The 19,951-nt window shown below is 42.9% G+C and overlaps 1 protein-coding gene and 1 pseudogene across 5 annotated transcripts in view; both read right to left on the bottom strand.

Moving 5' to 3' along the window:
- Nucleotides 1-300: 300 nt before the first annotated feature.
- The window catches only part of TSEN2 (tRNA splicing endonuclease subunit 2), a 48,174-nt gene continuing 28,523 nt past the window's right edge, over nucleotides 301-19,951 (bottom strand). For 4 of the 5 annotated variants that reach the window (XM_038003534.2, XM_038003531.2, XM_038003530.2 and 1 more), the window contains 6 exons: nucleotides 17,227-17,277; nucleotides 14,481-14,619; nucleotides 4,679-4,715; nucleotides 3,735-3,846; nucleotides 1,936-2,025; nucleotides 301-961 (listed from right to left, as the gene is read on the bottom strand). In XM_038003534.2, the coding sequence (XP_037859462.2) occupies nucleotides 902-961; nucleotides 1,936-2,025; nucleotides 3,735-3,846; nucleotides 4,679-4,715; nucleotides 14,481-14,619; nucleotides 17,227-17,277 (489 nt within the window). In that variant the 3' untranslated portion in view covers nucleotides 301-901. Of the gene's footprint in view, nucleotides 962-1,935; nucleotides 2,057-3,734; nucleotides 3,847-4,678; nucleotides 4,716-14,480; nucleotides 14,620-17,226; nucleotides 17,278-19,951 lie in introns of all 5 variants that reach the window. The other variant, XR_005242050.2, reaches the window with a different exon arrangement.
- LOC119626015 (U6 spliceosomal RNA) lies at nucleotides 18,735-18,826 on the bottom strand (annotated as a pseudogene).

Below are 19,951 nucleotides of genomic sequence, written 5' to 3' on the forward strand. Positions count from 1 at the left end.
GGCTGGAGTGCAGTGGCATGATCTCCGCTCACTGCAACCTCTGCCTCCTGGGCTCAAACGATCCTCCCACCTTAGCCTCCTGAGTAGCTGGGATTACAGGCATGTGCTACGATGCTTGGCTAATTTTTGTTAGTAGAGCGGTTTCACCATGTTGCTCAGGCTGGTCTCAAACTCCTGGGCTCAAGCGATCCATGGGCCTTGGCCTCCCAAGTGCTGGGATAACAGGTATGGGCCACCATGCCCAGCCACCCATCTCCCTTCTCTTGCCACCAAATGCCCTTAAAGTAACTTAAGTCTTCATGACTTTCTCACCAATTACAAAAAGGCTTTATTATATTTTGCTAAATGTTAATTGCTTTCATTATGTCTCCAAACATTATTTCACCACTCATTCTTATAACAAGTTCAGTGAAGATATGCTTATCTAATATTGTACAATATTGTTGCGTTCTATAACACTCTTTTGGGAACAGCTTAGATGTAGGTAACAAGAGATGCCTGTGTATGAAAGTGCTTCATAAACTGTACTGTATAAATGTAAACTACTACCATTTTCAGGTAAAATCAGAGAATAAATGTCTCTGTTGTTGGAAGTGTCCTCTCAGGACTCATCTAGTCCAACCTCCGCAGTGACTGGATGAGGGCACAGACTGAGGCCAGAGGCACGAGGCTCGGGATCGGAGAGTTAGAGGCCAATGCAAGGACAGAATCTGCAGTCCAAGCACAGGGATCTTTCTCCTCCCCTGTGTAATTTATCTTTAAAAACACTGATAGTTTTCTGGTGCTGGGAGCACCATGTCCTTTAAAACTTATAAATTAATGGATGATTACAACAGAAAGAACTTTTTACCTAGCCTCAATAAATAGTTGTTGGTGAAATTAGAAATGTGAGGTTGAATTGTTAAAGATCGTCTTGGTCACTCCTCTCTCGTGAAGAAACCCATCGACTCAGAATCACCTCCTGCAACCAATCAAAAAAAAGACCATTTCTTAAAACAGAAATGTAAGACCATTCCGGGTAGCTGACACCACAGCAACACTTAACAAAGAGCTGTCTATATAATGATGATACTGTTCCCATCTTTATAACAGAAACATCTGGAGAAAATGAATGGAACAATATAAACCTTACAAGCATATAGTATCTACTTTCACCAGGCAAAGATTTTAAAGCTAAGCTTGCCTCTGCTGTGGTATTCTACCAGCACATTTCAGGAACAGGTGGGCTGGATGAAAGCTAGGATGATGGCATTGCTGTAACTGGGCCAGCTACTGAGAAGGGAGAAATGAGGCTGATGAGCATTTTATGAAAAACTAGCCTAGTGGAGATAAGTGGGACCAACTGAAGGGAGGAGGTGCTGGGGCCCTGGAGACCACAGGTCTGCAGGGGGCAGGGTGGTGTGAAAAGAAGAAAGGAGCGATGAGTACAAGAGAGGATGACAACAATGACATACTGGAGAAGCCAATGGCAACATCAAGGCTCTACACACAGAGGGAGGGAATGTAGAAACACGGACACACACTAGACGACTCGGCCAGACCAGAGAGAAACCAGCCAAGATGACAGGAGGCACCTCGGTTCAATACAGAAGCCCAGAAGCAGGAGAAAGTCAACAGGGACACTTCTGGTCTCTGGGAATGAGACCTGTGAGAGGTCCTGGCCTGACCAGGGGCCTCTGTGAGACAGCAGTTTCAGCTGAGTGATGTGGACATCACAGGTAAAAAAGTGGGGAATCAAGGAATGGTGGAAGTCAGCATAGATTTTGTGTCCAATGGTTCAGTGGGGAAAAGGTGAGAGACTTACAGAGCCTGTCTGAGAAGGCTTTGTTACCAAGGCAAGACTGTACTCATGTATTTTCTTGGGACCACATGTTCCAGATACACTATGACGCACAGAATCTTTGGGATGACATGAATTTCTCTGAGTTTACCCACCTGAACTTTAATTCTTTTCATACATTCTGGTGACTCCATTTCCTTATCAGTCATAGTTGAGGGTTTAATCAAATAGCACAGCATAAGTTCCTATTGAGAAATGAAAAACCACTTCTGTATCCTACAAAATAATAGTACAAATTTGGATGTATCAGCAGGAAATGCAGGTGGTCTCCAGTCCCTCTCACTGTGCACTCCAAGTGGAAACTCACAGAAACATCAGTTTCCTCCTGGGGACATCATAACTGGGATTTACGTTCTAAGTGCCTGCCATTTAGTAACCACTGAACATGGCAAGAGTTATAAGCAGATAAATTCATTATAAACACAGCATTAAGAATACTAAATATAGTAAGTCCTCACTTAATGTCCTTGATAGGTTCTTCAACACGGACTTTAAGTGAAACGACATTGATACGGTTTGGCTACGTCCCCAACCAAATCTCATCTTGAATTGTAGCTCCCACAATCCCCACGTGCCATGGAGGGACCTCGTGGGAGGTGATTAGATTATGGGGGACGGTCCCCATGCTGTTCTCGTGATGGTGAGTTCTCACGAGATCTGATGGTTTTGTAAGGGGCTTCCTCCTTCCCTCATCCTCTCATTCTTGCTCCTGCCACCCTTTGAAGAGGAGCCTTCCACCATGATTTTAAGTTTCCTGAGGCCTCCCCCGCCATGTGGAACTGGGAACTGGGAACTGTGAGTCAATTAAACCTCTTTTCTTTATAAATTACCCAGTCTCAAGTATTTCTTTATAGCAGCATGAGAATGGACTAATACAGATGTACAGCAGGTCTTCAAATAAACTTCAACGTTGTGTTCTTGTGATGAGAAGAAGAAATTGTTTTTGTTATATGGTATTCGCCTAAAGTTGCAGTTTCCAAGAACATATCAACAATGTTAAGTGAGGACACATTAAGTATATACTACGAGTCCCCTAAAATGGGCATAAAAACACTAGAAACAGTATAGGCTCCCTAATTTTCTACAGGACCAAGCTAAAGCCTAGGCAACCTAACCTGCTCTAAAGGGCGGTCATCTCCAGCCCTGCAAGACCCTCCGGCCTCAGCCCCACCTCACCTCCAGCAGCACGAGGACGAAATTAGAGGGTAAGTACAATTTGTTCTCAGCTAGCAAATCACTGAGTAATGAAAACACACACAGTTTTCTTTCTTGATAGTCCTCATGTAAGCTGAGTTCCTCCTATCTCTGATGGCAACAGGAAGGATATAGTGAAACACAAGCCAGGGAGCCGGAGAGCTGTGGGTTTGGATCCCAAGTCTGCACATGAGCTGTGTGATCTTGGATTACTCACTCAACAGCTCCAACCTTGGTTTCTCATCCTTGGGATGAGGATAACAACAGGGTGGGAAAGTGCTTAGCAATAAATATCAAGTCCCTTCCTCTCTAAGAGATCTGCAAACTTTCAATGTTTTGGCTCCTTTGTGAATATGTGTATGAGTGAATGTTAAATCGCAGTATAAAACAGGCCACATAGCAACGATACCCCTGGGAAGAGGGGCAATGCCTACTCAGATCAGATCACCATGGGAAACTTCAAAGCTCAGTCATTGGAGCTCAGCAGCAGTCGGGAGGGAGGGGACAATAAAATGTAACGTGAGGGGAGGACAACTTCTAGCGCAATAAAGGAAGGGTACAAATGACCCCTGCCAGCACATCACTGGCAGGAATGTTATGAAGTTTCTACAGGTAACTTTTTTGATTCTACTACATGTAAGAAAAAAAAAAATCAAACCATTTAAGTGACACTCCAATGGCAAAGCTGATGTTGTGTTACCTTAGAGACATTAACGGAAACTCTGCTCAAGGCAGCCAGGGACTTCCAACTGAAAGGCCTGCGGAGACAGCCTTCAAAATGGTCATCAACCAGCTCGATAATGACAGAATAACTGGAAAACGCAGAAAAAGCATTTTAAAAGCAAGCATGAAACAAACCTGTTTTAAAAGAATATTATTTGTGCTACCAAGAACAAAGATACAGAAAATAAAATTTACATCATCTGATTCTAAATTCCCCTAAACTGCTATTGAGAAAATATTAATGAAAAATTCATACTTTAAGTTAAAAACTTTCAGGCTGATTCCAACACTTACAGCAAAAAACAAATATTTTTCCCAATGAGAAAGCTGTAAATTCACACAACTGTTTAGACACTAATACTAACTGATGTTTGTTTTGTTTTTGAGACAGTTTCGCTCTGTTGCCTAGGCTGGAGTACAGTGGTGCGATCTTGGCTCACAGAAACCTCCACCTCCCAGGTTCAAGCAATTCTCTGCCTCAGCCTCCTGAGTAGCTGAGATTACAGGTGCCCGCCATCACACCCAGCTAATTTTTTTTGTACTTTTAGTAGAGACGGGGTTTCAGTATCTTGGCCAGATTGGTCTTGAACTCCTGACCTCATGATCCATCCATCTTGGCCTCCCAAAGTGCTGGGATTACAGGCGTGAGCCACTGCGCCTGGCCTAACTGATGTTAAGATGAACAATTACGGCACAGATTAACTCAATGTTTAACACTAGAACATATAGTATCATAAACTATGTATCATTCTATATACAGTATAATGACACTAGTGTGTAAGGCATGAACATATAACATCTATTCCTATCAGGCCAGGAAGAACATGACTTTTGTTTCTATGGCACCAAAAAATTAAATTAGAGGCCAGAAATTCCTTGTGCCCCTTTAACCCATCAATTTATTTAAAAATCATTCCAAACCTTGCATGGTAAAATGGAGGGCCTTTCCGATACAGTACTGCAAAGAAGAAAGAAAAAAAAGTATAACCACTCAAAATAACGAGGAATAAGACTCAATAAAAAGCTTGCTTTATTAATTTTTTTATTTTCCAAAAGGAGGCAAATATTCAATTACCTATATGTAGATAGATAATCTGCAATATGCCTTGGGGTCTATTTTTTCAGACAGGGTCTTGCTCTGTCACCCAGGCTGGAGTGCAGTGGCATGATCATGGCTCACTGCAGACTTGACCTCTTGGGCTCAAGCAATCCTCCTCACTCAGCCTTCTGAGTTGCCAAGACTACAGGCGTGCACCACCACACCCAGCTAATTAAAATTTTTTTTTTTAGCAACAGCATCCCCCTATGTTGCCCAGGCTGGTCTTAAATTCCAGTGCTTGAGTGATCGTCCTGCCTCAGCCTCCCAAAGTGCTGCAATTACAGGTGTGAGCTATCACACCCAGCCCCTGTCATCTATTTTTAAAATCCAAACTTATTTTTCTGAAACAAAGTGCAATTAGTAAAGAAATCTGTTGCCAAGAGCCTAACACCTCATCCCACCCTACAAATAAATTCCAAAGTCAAAGTACAGGAATCTTGCCTTGCTTCCTGTCTTACACTCTCCAGAGTGAGTGTGAATCATACTGAGTGTAAAATTCATAGAATGTGCATCAATATTTTGTTATTTATTTCAGATCAATGTAATGCAAAGTATCTGACTTGCTACTCTGGCCAGCTACTGTGACAGGGGTTGGTAAAAGAGAGGAATAAGACTCGTGCCTATTTTAAAGAAATTCAAAGTCAAGTGATAGAAGTCATAATCATACATTCCATTCAAGTATCAGTTTGTTCCACTATTGAGGACCTGAAGGAGATGGGGGAATTCAGTCTGTGGAGGTCGAGAGCCACTCAGTGAAGGAGCCTGGGGCCAGGGACTCTGCCACATAGACTCTGGAATCTGGCAGGGAACTCTTCAGAGGCATATGGTCTGTGGCAGGTACTGGCTAACTGTTCACCAAATCCACTTATCTCTCCCCCAGGTACATGGCCAGACCACAGCTCTCAGTCTCCCGTGCAGGTAGGTATGGCCAAGTGTTGTGTGACACTTCCAGGCTGACCCGTAAAACCCTCCCTTATACAAACCCTCTCTGTGTCTCTTTCTCAGGGTGACTTTTTTTAAACTTTTTTTTTTTTTTTTGAGACAGAGTCTCGCTCTGTCGCCCAGGCTGCAGTGCAGTGGCGCACGGTCTCTGCTCACTGCAAGCTCCGCCTCCCGGGTTCACGCCATTCTCCTGCCTCAGCCTCCCAAGTAGCTGGGACTACAGGTGCCTGCCACCACGGCCAGCTAATTTTTTGTATTTGTTTTAGTAGAGACAGGGTTTCACCATGTTAGCCAGGATGGTCTCAATTTCCTGACCTTGTGATCCGCCCGCCTCGGCCTCCCAAAGTGCTGGGATTACAGGCGTGAGCCACTGTGCCCGGGAAGGTGACTTTGGAAGCTGTGTGCTGAAGACTGGGAGCCACTAGGAAGCAGTTCCTAAAGGATCTTTTGGAGTTGATTGGGCCGCCAATCAGAGACAGCCGTGTTGGATTTCACATGAACAAAAATGAACTCTATTGTTAAGCCCCTGAGACTTGGGGTTTATATGCAACTACAGCTATGGGAATTGCCATAACGAACACAATTACATCTGTAAGCTGTTAGCTGTCCTCTGTGCTAAAACCAGCACAGGAAAGTTCAAGGAAAAGTTTTGTTTCCCTTGAGGAATGGATAGAATTTTCCTTTTTGGACAGATCAATCCTGTAATCATGTTTCTCTTTGGCTCAGGAAGCTCAGAATCAAATTTGTAGCATGACTTTAGTAACCATATAGGATGCCAAGGGCGACACAGTAACCCTTCACTTAGTCTTGTTTCGCATCTACATTTTCCATGGTCACATTTCCTTTCTGTATTTCCTATTTAAGTTGTATTTAAAGTACTCGGCAAGTCAGCTCAAATTCACTGCGGCACAAATCTAAGTAAATATCCAAACATACAATTCTCAACTTTTTGAGATGGAGTGTACTGGAAAGAAACCATGTGGTGGAATGAAAGTGAACTCAGGAGTTTTGTTCTCTGCCCAATCTTTGCCTCCTCAAGTTGTGTGCCTTTAAGCAAGTTATTAACTTCTCTGAGCCTTGGTTTCCAAAATCCTAAAATGAAGACATCAGGGGAAATTGAGATTTTTTCTAGTCCTCAAATGCCATTACCTGTAATGAAATACACATCATTAATCCAATATGCACCTGGAGCATTACAGAGCTTGAAAGTAGCTCACACCCACAAAGCAAGTAATTTCTGACGACAGACTCTGACAGAGCACAGCTTAGTTTAAGCAAGAACACTGGTAGTAGACGGACCCAAGGTCAAGTCAGCAGTGCCAAGACCATGGGACAACTCCGCCTGTCAATTTCGTTATAAAAAATGGGGGTTATGCTGAAGACAGAAGTATTAGCACAGGGTATAGCATAAAGTAAGTATCACAAAGTTACCTATGCTAGTAACATTTACAGTCTGTGTGGATTAATGACGAGGATACATTCTAAGATAGGAGTCCTTAGGCAATTTCATTGTTGTGTAAACATGGTAGAGTGTACTTACACAAACCTAGATGGTACAGCCCACCACATACATAGGCTATGTGGTATCACTTATTGCTTCTAGGCTACAAACCTGTTCAGCATGTGACTGTGCTGAATCTGTAGACAATTATAACACAATGGTTAAGTATCTGTGTATCTAAACATAGAAATGGTACAGTAAAAATACGATATAAAAGCTAAAACCTGCACACCTGTATAGGGGACTTACGAATGCAGCCTGCAGGTCTGGAAGTTGCTGTGGGTGAGTGAGTGGTGAGTGAATGTGAAGGTCTAGGACAGTACTGTGTGCTAAATGAACACTTTATAAACACTGTACACTTAACCTGCACTAAAGTTATTTAAATTTTTTTTCTTTCTGTCTTTAGGTTTTATATATATATATATATAGAGAGAGAGAGAGAGAGACATGGTCTACCTATGTTGCCCAGGCTGGTCTTGAACTCCTGGGCTCAAAGGATCCTCTTGCCTTGTCCTCCCAAAGTGTTGGGATTACAGGGGTGAGCCGCCATGCCTGGTCTCTTTTTTCAATAATAAATTAACCTGGCTGGGTGCAGGTCAACAAACAATGAACCATGATGGATATGACCGTGGTCCCATTAGATTATAACAGAGTTGAAAAATCCCTATCACCTAATGACATTGTAGCCATCGTGCTGTTGTAGTGCAACGCATTATTTGCATTATTGTGGTGATGCTGGTGTGAACAAACCTACTGTACTGCCATTTGTATAAAAGTTATTTGACCGGCCAAGCGTGGTGGCTCATGCCTGTAATCCCAGCACTTGGGGAGGCCAAGGCAGGTGGATCATGAGGTCAGGAGATCGAGACCATCCTGGCTAACGTGGTGAAACCCCGTCTCTACTAAAAAATATTAAAAAATTAGCCAGGCGTGGTGGCTGGCGCCTGTAGTCCCAGCTACTCCGGAGGCTGAGGCAGGAGAATGGTGTGAACCCAGGAGGTGGAGCTTGCAGTGAGCAGAGATTGTGCCACTGCACTCCAGCCCGGACAACAGAGCGAGATTCCGTCTACCAAAAAAAAAAAAAAAAAGTTATTTGGCCAAAATGTTAGGCAGCACATGATTGTATGATGGTGGTAGTGTACTCAGGGGGAAAAATGAAATTGTTTTACAAAAATACTTCCCAAGTAGAAAGATGAAAGCATAAGTAGTCTGAGAAATAGTAGGCATCTAAAAAAAGATCTGAGGGCCGGGCACAGTGGCTCACACCTGTAATTCCTGCATTTTGGGAGGCTGAGGTGGGTGGATCACTTGAGGCCAGGAGTTCGAGACCAGCCTGCCAACATGGTGAAACCTCATTTCTACTAAAAATACAGAATAATAAAAAAAAAATTAGCTGGGCATGGTAGTGCACGCCTGTAGTCCCAGCTACTTAGGAGGCTGAGGTGGGAGGATCATTTTAAACCTGGGAGGTTGAGGCTGTGGTGAGCTGAGATTGTGCCACTGCACTCCAGCCTGGTGGACACAGTGATACCTTGTTTCAAAAACTACATAAATAAATAAAAGTAAATATAAGGTCTGAAAGAACAGGGAATATAAAAGGAAAGCTCTTTCTTACGGAAGAATGCCAGATAGAGGTGTGGAATGAAAAACAGCTACTTACGGTATCACTCCACAAACGACTTGTTTTTTACAAAAGGAAAACTGTAATTATGTGACAGACATCGACAATGGCCACCATCAAACTTAGCATCACCACAGCAGGAAAACCTGACTTCATGCACTTCCTGACACACTCCAATAAGCACACACATCACCTATGTGTGCCAAGAGAACCTGAGCTTGAGTCTGATCATCAGGAACAATCAGACATACATAGAATGGGGAACATCCTAAAAGACATCGAAAAAAGTCAACATCATGACAAACAAAACAAGAAGTTAGAGTGACTGTGTCAGATTGAAAGAGGCTGGGCACAGTGGCTCATGCCTGTAATCACAGCACTTCAGGAGGCTAAGACGGGTGGATCACCTGAGGCCAGGAGTTCGAGACCAGCCTGGCAAACATGGTGAAACCCTGTCTCTACTAAAAATACAAACGTTAGCCCAAGCACGGTGGCAAGCACCTGTAATCCCAGCTACTTAGGAGGCTGAGGCAAGAGAATCGCCTGAACCCGGGAGGCAGAGGTTGCAGTGAGTGGAGATTGTGCCACTGCACTCCAGCCTGAGTGACAGAGCAAGACTCTGTCTCAAGAAAAGAAAAAAAAGAGAGAACAGAGATTGCAGTGGGTTTAACAGCAGCTCCCAGAAAGATATGTTCATGTCCTAATCCCTGACTTGTGAATGTGACCTGGAATGTGGAATGTGACTTGGAAAAAGAGTCTTTGCAGATGTAACTAAGCTTAGAATTTTGAGATGAGATAATCCTGAATTAGATGGATGGCCCCTAAATCCAATGGCAAGTGTCCTTATAAGAGAAAGGGGATTTGATGTAGACAAACATGGTAGAGACTGGAGGAATGCAGTTACCAGCCACAAAATGCCTGGGACCATCAGAATCTAGAAGAGACAAGAAATGGATTCTCTCCTAGAGCCTTTGGAGGGAGCCTGATCCTGCTGACACCTTGATTTTAGACTGCTGGCCTCTAGAACTGTGAGAAAATGAATCTCTGTTGCTTTTAAGCCACCCAGTTTGTGGTAATGTCTTATGAGCCCTAGGAAACTAAAAGGTAGATATATAATCAAATGCGACTGTATCAAGAAAATCTAAGCCAGGGGCCTGCATAGTGGCTCATGCCTGTAACCCTACACTTTGGGAAGCCAGGCAGGAGGATGGCTTGAGCCCAGGAGTTCGAGACCAGCTTGGGCAACATACAGAGACCCCATCTCTATAAAAATTACAACCAAAATAGCCACAAAAGACATTACAAAGACAACGGGAAAAATTTAAGTATAGACTGGACACTTAGATGTTATTAAGTAATTCTAATCTTTCTCAGGCATTATATGGTATGTAGGAGAATGTCCGTATTCTTTGGAGGTACACATGAAAAATACTTATGGATTAATATGGATTAATCACGTAAACATAAAGGATATTAACAAAAATATATCAAAATTTGACTAGAAAAACAAGCCAGGAGGTGGCTTAGAAAAGAATCAAAGGCCCTGGTGCTGTGGCTCATGCCTGTAATTCCAGCACTTTGGGAGGCCAAGGCAGGCAGATCACTTGAGGTCAGGAGTTCAAAACAAGCCTGGTCAACATAGTGAAACCCTGTCTCTACTAAAAATACAAAAATTAGCTGGGTGTGGTGGTGTGCGCCTGTAATCCCAGCTACTTGGGAGGCTGAGGCAGGAGAATGGTTTGAACTTGGGAGGCAGAGGTTGTGGAGAGCAGAGATCGAGATCGCGCCACGCACTCCAGCCTGGGCAACAAAGTGAGACTTTGTCTCAAAAAAAAAAAAAAAAAAAAAAAAAGAATAAAGAGGAAGACGGGAAGAAGACACATCTCCTTGTTCTGCGACAAATAGAAAGCTGCTCTGTTGACCTCCATTCTCGGACAGAACTGTCAGTCTCTGGGCTGGATGTCACGACCGGTCATGGTTCCTTCTGGGTCTGGTAATTCTATAACTCTGCTAGCTTTCAATGACTCCCACCATTCCATTTCTGTGCTGGGACTTCTAATTTGCAGAAGGCTCAGAAATCATACTTATCAGTCAATGCAAATCCCCAACTAGGGTTGGCTGGGAAGGAGGCTTAGGAGTAACCAGACCTTTGGGTCACACCAAATCAAATCAAACCGTAACTGTCTATGTAAGACAACAATATAAACCCTGCATTAGTTTTTGGCTTCTTAGCAGGCAACATGACTTAGGCATGTAAGAGGACAGGGAGGACAGACCCAGAGCCCTAATCTGTGTACTTAACGAGCTGTTAAGTACTCTGGCAACTTACCTAACCCTTCTAAACCTCAAACCCCTCTGCTACAAAAGGAAGCTACTACTACAGACCTCACAGGAGTGTGAAGATTAAATACGACAAGAGAAGAAAACACCAAGGCAAGGTGCCTGGCTGGCCCTAGGACCCGGCAGCCAGGGGAGCTGCTCAGTGGGGAGTGTAAGGAAAGGTTCCCTCTTGGCTCCCGTCCTGGCTCCCCCAGTAGGCAATCAAGGTCAACCAGCTTGGCAGCTGCACTTGATTTGAGGCCCGTATCACCTCTCCCAAATACTGCTCCTGGAATGAAATTTGATAGACAAGATTTATTCAAGGGAAAAGTTTCCCTGATAAGATGTGAATTTCATAATGGTCTTATATTAGGAGTCACTACCTCTCTAAGGAAAAACAATTGTTAAGAGTTTAGCCTATGTTGGCAGTTCTAGGCTTCATGTGATTAGGCTTCATGTGATTCTGACCTTCAAAATTAAAATAATATTGTTAAAAAGCAGCAGGAACTGTGCAGCCATGCCTGAAGAAGAGGCAGAGTTTAGGAAGCTGCTCCTCATATCCCAGGCTAGCACTGCTTGAGAACCTTTGCTTACACAGCAAAATGTGAAGACACTTTTAACACTGATGCTGGCCCAGTCTGACTCTGTGTGAGTCAGAGACCTGGTCCCACATTGATCGTACAAGGAACTAGAAACAGATGATATATCCCAGTGGAGGCAAAGGCCTCCAGGGGAGTTGTAAACTGAGCAGTTTATCTTTTTTATTTTCAAAATTCTATCTATCTGTACATCCATCTATTCATCTGTCCAACTATCCTTATAAGGCAGAATATCTTTGAGGAAGTTTTCTCTATGCATCATCCAAAGTATAACTTGATCATTAAAATAAAGTTGCAGGCAAAAGGGCCACAGTATGAGATTAAGAACATTAATAAAATAGAACAATTATAACAATATACTGTAATGGAAGTTATGGGAATCTGATCTCTCAAAATATCTTAATTTTTATTTTTAAGAGAGTCTTACTCTGTTGTGCAGGCTGGAGTGCAGTGGTGTGATCTCGGCTCACTGCAACCTCTGCCTCCCAAGTTCAAGAGATTCTTGTGCCTCAGCCTCCCAAGTAGCTGGGATTACAGGCATGTACTACCACACCCGGCTAATTTCTGTATTTTTACTACAGACAAGGTTTCACCACGCTGGCCAGGCTGGTCTCAAACTCCTGATCTCAGGTAACCCACCTGCCTCAGCCTCCCAAAGTGCTGAGATTCCAGGCATGAGCCACTGTGCCCAGTAGATATCTGAATCTTTTGGACTACAGTTGACCTTGGGTAGCTTTGACTCTGCTTTTTCTTCCAGTGCTTATCTGTTCCTGAAACTATGTCATGTAGTTACTTGCTTGTGTGTTCCGCCCCCTATCCCCCTAGAATGTAAACTTCATGAAGGCAGCTCTGTTTGTCCTGTTCACGTCTGTATTCTTGATGCCTCAAACAGTACCTGGCCCACAGCAGACCCTTAGTCATTATCTGCTGAATGAGGAACTCACCTGGTCCAGACCCTCACTTTAAGATAGGGGATGCGACGGAATACTATGCAGCCACAAGAATGGACAAGATCGTGTCTTTTGTGAGAACATGGATGGAGCTCGAGGCTATTATCTTTAGCAAACTAACCCAGGAACAGACAACCAAATACCGCACATTCTTACTTGTAAGTGGGAACTAAATGAAGAGAATTTATGAACACAAAGAAGGGAACAACAGACTCTGGGGTCTACTTGAGGGTGAAGGGTGGGAGGAGGGAGAGGATCAGAAAAAGTAACTACTGGGTACTAGGCTTAGCACCTGGATGATCAAATCATCTGTACAACAAACCCCTGTCACATGAGTTTACCTATATAACAAACTTTCGCATGTACCCTTGAACCTAAAATTTTTTTTTATTTTGGAGTCTCTCTCTGTCACCCAGGCTGGAGTGCAGTGGTGTGATCTCAGCTCACTACAACCTCTGCCTCCCGGGATCAAGCAATTTTTCTGCCTCAGCCTCCCAAATAGCTGGGATTACAGGTGCCTGCTACCACGCCCAGCCAGCTAATTTTTGTATTTTTAGTATAAACAGGGTTTCATCATGTTGGTCAAGCTGGTCTCAAACTCCTGACCTCAAGTGATCTGCCTGCCTCGGCCTCCCAAAGTGCTGGGATTACAGGCGTGAGCCACTGCACCTGGCCCTAAATGTAAAGTTAAAAAAATTAAGTAAATAAAGTATTGATTTAATTAAAAAAAAAAAAAAAAGATCAAGGGAGACAGTACTGTTAGACATTTCTAAAAGCCTGGGCTCCAGAATTCAAAGCCCAGTTCTGCAAGTTACTGGCCCTGGAAACTATTATGGGCAATGACCTACTTTTTCTAAACTGTAGCCTCCCTATCAGAAAATGAAGACAATAAGAGTCTCCACTGCATAGGACTGCTATAAGGATTAAACAAGATGATGGATGTAAAATACTTAGTAAAATGCTTGGCACATGGCAAGTGCTCAATGATGGCTGCAGCGATTATCACAATTATACGACTGTTCTCACTTAGCAGATGAGGCCACTGAGGCCTGGGGATAAGGGACTCTCCCAAATTACCCAGTCTCATGGCTAGTGAGACGTCGGGGTAGGTGCTACAGAATGCTTCTCTCTTTTTTTTTCTTTTGAGACAGTCTCTCACTCTGTTGCCCAGGCTGGAGTGCAGTGGGGCGATCTTGGCTCACTGCAAGCTCTGCCTCCCAGGTTCACGCCATTCTCCTGTCTCAGCCTCCAGAGCAGCTGGGACTATAGGCGCCTGCCACCATGCCTGGCTAATTTTTTATATTTTTTAGTAGAGATGGGGTTTCACCGTGTTAGTCAGGATGGTCTCTATCTCCTGACCTCGTGATCCACCTGACTCGGCCTCCCAAAGTGCTGGGATTATAGGCGTGAGCCACCGCGCCCAGCCACAACACTTTTCTAAGATTACAGAGCAAACAAGAGGGAAGGCCTGAAATGGGGTTGCAAGCTTCTACTCCTAGGCTTTCTCCCTAGACTGCCTTTTCTCTTTTTGCACTTACCCTTACCCCAATCCAAATATCCAATAATCTTATCTAAACCCAAAGGATGCCTTCTTAGAAAACATCGTCAACAGCACACATGACCAATTTGATGTTCTAGGGCAAATCTGATATAAACTCCATTCTCACACACACCACACCAAGAATTACTTACATAAATCTGTCCCGTACTTGAGTCCCACTTTGGGCACCCAGCCCTTGCTTCGAAAGTAATGGTAGGCCATGTAGGTGGTTCTGAATGTGGGCTGAACTACAGTGAAAGCTTTCCAGAGTTTCACTATCGTTAAAGGCTCCTAAAGTTATTTACAAAAAACAAAAGCATTACTGTGTATGCATTCTCTCTCCGTTCAGCCAGAGCGTCAACATCTATACTAAGTGTGGAGCTGAAGCAGCGAATAAAACGCAGTTCTCCCAGCACAGCAATTTATTTTATTTTATTTTTGAGACAGAGTCTCGCTCTGTCACCCAGGCTGGAGTGCAGTGGCGCGATCTTGGCTCACTCCCAGCAGAGCAATTTAGCAAGAAGGTCTGGCCCTGCACTGTCCAGTGAGGCAGCTGCCAGCCATACACACCTAGTCTGAACTGAGAGGAGCTCTAAGTGTAAAATACACACTGACTTCCTACTCAGTATGAAAAAAAAAAAATAGGGAATATAAACTATTTCAATAACTTTGAATAAGTTGGGTTAAATAAACTGTGTAATATTGTATTAAAATTCCACCTGCTTTTTAAAAAACATTTTTAATGTGGCTACCAGAAAATCTGAAATTATACACACATGGCTCCCATCTGAGGCTCTCAGTGTCCTTCTGTTGCACAACACAGCTCCAGAGGACTTAGAAAAGGCAGCATTTGAGCATGAGAAGTAGTGAGGGAAAGGGGCTGGACGGCGGGTGGTGGTGTACCGGGATGGACATTCCAGGCAGAGGAACCAGCACATGCAGGGGGCTCACTGTAACAAGCCCACCAAGGCTGGAGGGCAATGCCTGACAACATTTCACAGATCTTTAACGAGTAGCTACTCTGTCAGATCACGTTCAGAAGAACAAAAAATAATTTTATAGTAAAACTTAAAAAAAAAAAAATCCAAAATTTAGTGTTTGAAACTAGAGAATTTGTTATCTGATGGCACAAATTAATAATTAATTGCTTATAAGACAACTTTTTTTTTTTTTTTTTTTTTTTTTTGAGACGGAGTCTGGTTCTGTCGCCCAGGCTAGAGTGCAGTGGCCGGATCTCAGCTCACTGCAAGCTCCGCCTCCCGGGTTTAGCCATTCTCCTGCCTCAGCCTCCCAAGTACTTGGGACTACAGGCGCCCGCCACCACGCCCAGCTAATTTTTTGTATTTTTTTAGTAGAGACGGGGTTTCCCCGTGTTAGCCAGGATGGTCTCAATCTCCTGACCTCGTGATCCGCCCGTCTTGGCCTCCCAAAGTGCTGGGATTACAGGCTTGAGCCACCGCGCCCAGCTGACAACTTTGTTTTTAATGTGGGAGTCAAAGAGAATGAGAATGGTTTGGTCTAGAGAATATTTTGATGTATCATTACCAAAAATACAATGACAACAAAATAACTAGGTAAGTTTGGAAAATTTTTGCTTCATTTCAGTAGTTACTGAAACAATCAATTTTTCAGCTGATTTAAGGCTTAGTCACTCAGTGAGACTAACTGTTTGTCCCAGCCTAAGATTATAATACAATAGGCTAGAGTTTTTTTTTTTTTTTTGCAGTTGTTCCTAATGCAAAAATTCCATACCTGTGTGACCTTGTGACCCCACTGCGAGTAAAAACTCAACCCCCTCTTCTAACAAGCAACAGTCTCATAGAGAAGGTTAAATTTCCAACACAGCCCAATGTTGTTCAGATGTTGAGGCTTTTATGTCACAGCTGTAATGTTCTGACAAATTTCAGCTAAGGCCCATGAGAGGAAGCAGGGTGGGACTAAGAATGGCCACCATTTGGGAAAATGAGCCATTTGTCAGGCAGACACTGCTTCCAAACCACTAGAATACCCATGAACAATATTTATGCAATTAGAATTTGATGAATGATTAAATTATGTGCTCCCAAGAGCCAAACAGAATACACCTTCTCTGTTCCATTTACTGTTCTGTTTACTTTTCTCTTTTTCGTTTTGAGTTATTTTACAATTATCTCTTTTCTAAAGGCAGCAGGCTACAGCACAAAGTCATGGGCTTTGGAGTTACTTGGACTAGCTATGTGACTTTGGGTACATTACTTATTTTCTCTGAGCCTCAGTTACTTTATCTGCAAATTCTTACCAGGTGGCGGTAAGGACTGTAAATAGTGCATGTAAAGTACCTAACATATAGCTTTTACCATAGTAGGTGCCAAATACTGGTAACTTTTACTTTTGCTAATTTTTAATACTATTCTGACACAGATGTCCTTTTTTTTTTGAGACAGAGTCTTGCTCTGTCGCCCAGGCTGGAGTGCAGTGGTGTAATATCCGCTCACTGCAAGCTCCGCCCCCTGGGTTCACGCCATTCTCCTGCCTCAGCCTCCCAGGTAGGTGGGACTACAGGCGCCCGCCACCTCGCCCGACTAATTTTTTTGTATTTTTAGTAGAGACGGGGTTTCACCGTGTTAGCCAGGATGGTCTCAATCTCCTGATCTAGTGATCCGACCTAATTATTATACAGTATAACATACTGTACCTCTCCTAGTTTCAAGGAATGAAATGCAAAAAGGGGTCAAAGATGCCTTTTGCTCGAACAGTCCCACCTCAGAACCCAAATCCAAAACTTTAGAGAAAAATTCAATTCCTATTTTATTCAGTAAGAGTAGAAACATTTGTATTAATGCAATATAGAAATTAGTACAACCTGCTTTTAACAATAGGGAAATTTTAAGTGGATTGTACGTAAACAAAGCATCTTACCTTCTCATAGTAAATACTTAAACATCCCACAGCATAGACCAAGAAGAAGGCCTGAAAACACAGCAAGCAGAAAATGCTCATTACAAATAGTTCCACATTCTTGTGAAACTATTTTACAGACTGATCTCTTTTCACTTCAAATACAAATTAATGCTTTTAAGTTATCATCAAAAAGGTCACATATTTTTAATATAAATGGTTCATTTGAATGTCTTAGATTTTTTAAAAAATCTAAGAAAATACAAATGTTACAAACTGGTTTAAATCAATAAAAAATAAAAGATTTTTATGAATGTTTCCATATTTATTCCCTAAAAAACCTATATACCTGAAAAATGACGTTAACAGCCGTAGCAATAGAAACTGTTGCTCACTGGAGTTTCTCCCGGTACAATTAAATAACCATATTTAAATTGAGAAAAACATATATAGAAAAAAATGTGTGAAAACTATGGGGCTGATTTTGCTTACCTGACAAAATACTAGTTTCCCAGTCATCTTTGGTGAAATGATTTTCTAGAACCCTGTTTGCACTGACCTCATATAATGACATATGTTTACTGTGTGGGGGGAAGGCTGTAGGAATGGCAAAGAAAATTGGCTCCAGTTGAATACAAACACATTTAAATGGAAATGAAAATGGCTTTCTGTTAAAATAATACACTGCCAAACAACTGACACCCCCCAAAGAGACATGTGTTGTTGGCTTTGCCTATCCAGGGCGCTTAGGGTCTACAGATACCACTGAAGGGACTCCCATGAGATTGGTGCATAGCAGGTAGTGACCAAATGGTAGCCAGTGGTAAAATGCGGTTACATTTCTTTTTAAATATGAAGGTGAAAAATGAGATTTATAACCAAACATCAAATATTCTGCTTCGGCTCTCACTGCTGCTTCCAGCAGACACAGACAAGGAGGGGTCCTCTTGTGCAGTGTGGGAGCAGAAACATAATCCCCTCCCTGTCATGAGCCTTGAGGCTTGTGTGCAGCAACAAAGCACTGACAAACTGCTCATTCAGCTTGTTTCCTCACTGTCCTTCCATCCCACCCCTAATCCAGCACACACAGAACAAAAGACAGCACAAGTAATATGGGTGGAAGGACTTCCAAGCAGTGAATATCTTGTCATTCTCTGCCTGGCTATCTGATGACATCTCTCTTCACAGGAGCAGTTCTCAAAGGGTGGTCTGGGGATCCTGGGATCCCCAAGACCCTTGCGGGAGGTCTCAAGGTCAAAACCACTTCATAATAATAACGTGGTGTTATCTGCCTCATTTGTACTCTCTCCAGTGACTATAAGACGTGTGATGGTCCAAGATTGGAGCCAGAAGCAGATGCAAGAATCTAGATGACTTTCAGGAAATCAGACCTTAAAGCGACTTGCAAAAATGAAAAACGAAGCCTCTTCTCACTAAATTTTTTGTTTTGGAAAATAGAGTTATTTTTCATAAAAAATTTACATTAAATTATTTATGTCAAGGTATGGGTTTTTGTTGTTGTTGTTGTTTTTAATATGGAAGGCTTCACAAACTTGTGTCATCCATGGGCAGGGGTCATACTAATCATTGTTCCAATTTTAGTATATGTGCTGTTGAACACATCACTATTATTATTTTTAAATGTGTTAAACAGATACTCAACATTTTTGTTTTCATTTATAATTTGATAAACACTGACAAATATGAGGAACCACTACTTTAGTTTTACCCAAATCCAAATCTAGAGCATTTCTGGAGATGAAGGTGGTCACCTTCTATTCCACTTTTTCCTATCACCTTCCTGGTCCCAGCCTGTGGGTGGCTCCTTCCTGCCTCCTGTGACACCTTCCCTGTTCTGAGCCCTCTACAGTCCACTCTCCACAGCATCCAGATTCATCTTCTTGGCACATGAAGATCATGTCGTTCCCCTAATTAAAACCCTCCAAAGAGATTTCACTGCCCTTAGAATAAAGTCCAAACTGCTTGCTACCAGCTCCAAGTCCCTGTACGATCTTACCACTGCTCTTTCCAGACGTCCTGGCTGCACTTCTGTCTCCTGAAGACACTAAGCTCATTCAGGCCTTTGCCTCTGTAATCGCTACTCCTGCTATCTGGCATGTTCTGCTCCAGACTCAAAGGTCACTTCTTGGAGAGGTCTTCCTTGGCCACGAAGTCTAAGTAACCCACATCCTGATCATCTCTACAGCACGCACTTTTGTCTGAAAATCTTTCTCTTACATGCGTTCCTCCGACTAGAATGTAAACTCTGGCAGAACAGAAACTGCCTGCTGTTCCCTTGACCTAGAAGGGGGTCTAGCACATGTTGGGTGTTCAATGCTTATGCTGAAAGACAAAAAAGACAGGTCCCCAATCCTGCCCTTGCTTAGGCCCCAACAGCCAGAGCCACCCTATAGCAGGTCTCTGCACCTCACTCAGCTCATCTCTTCTCAGTGTGAACATTGCGTTCCACTTCTTTCACTGCTGTTAACAGCCCTGCCAAGTGGCCCACAATTTTATTTTAACCTTTTCTCTTTCCATCACTCACTACTTATTAATACAGAATACTGCTGTTTTTCAGATGGACTACAGGCCAAAAGGTGCAATGGAAAAGATAAAGTTGTTTCCTCAACACAATTTGCACTTCTTGGTTCAGAATAGTGTAACACAAACAATGAAGTTTGAGATCTGACAGACCTGAGCTCAAATCGTCACTGTTAGCTAGGGCCTTGGAAGTATCACTTAAATT

Source organism: Chlorocebus sabaeus, chromosome 22 (assembly GCF_047675955.1).
Source record: "Chlorocebus sabaeus isolate Y175 chromosome 22, mChlSab1.0.hap1, whole genome shotgun sequence".
NCBI classification, from domain to species: Eukaryota; Metazoa; Chordata; class Mammalia; order Primates; family Cercopithecidae; genus Chlorocebus; species Chlorocebus sabaeus.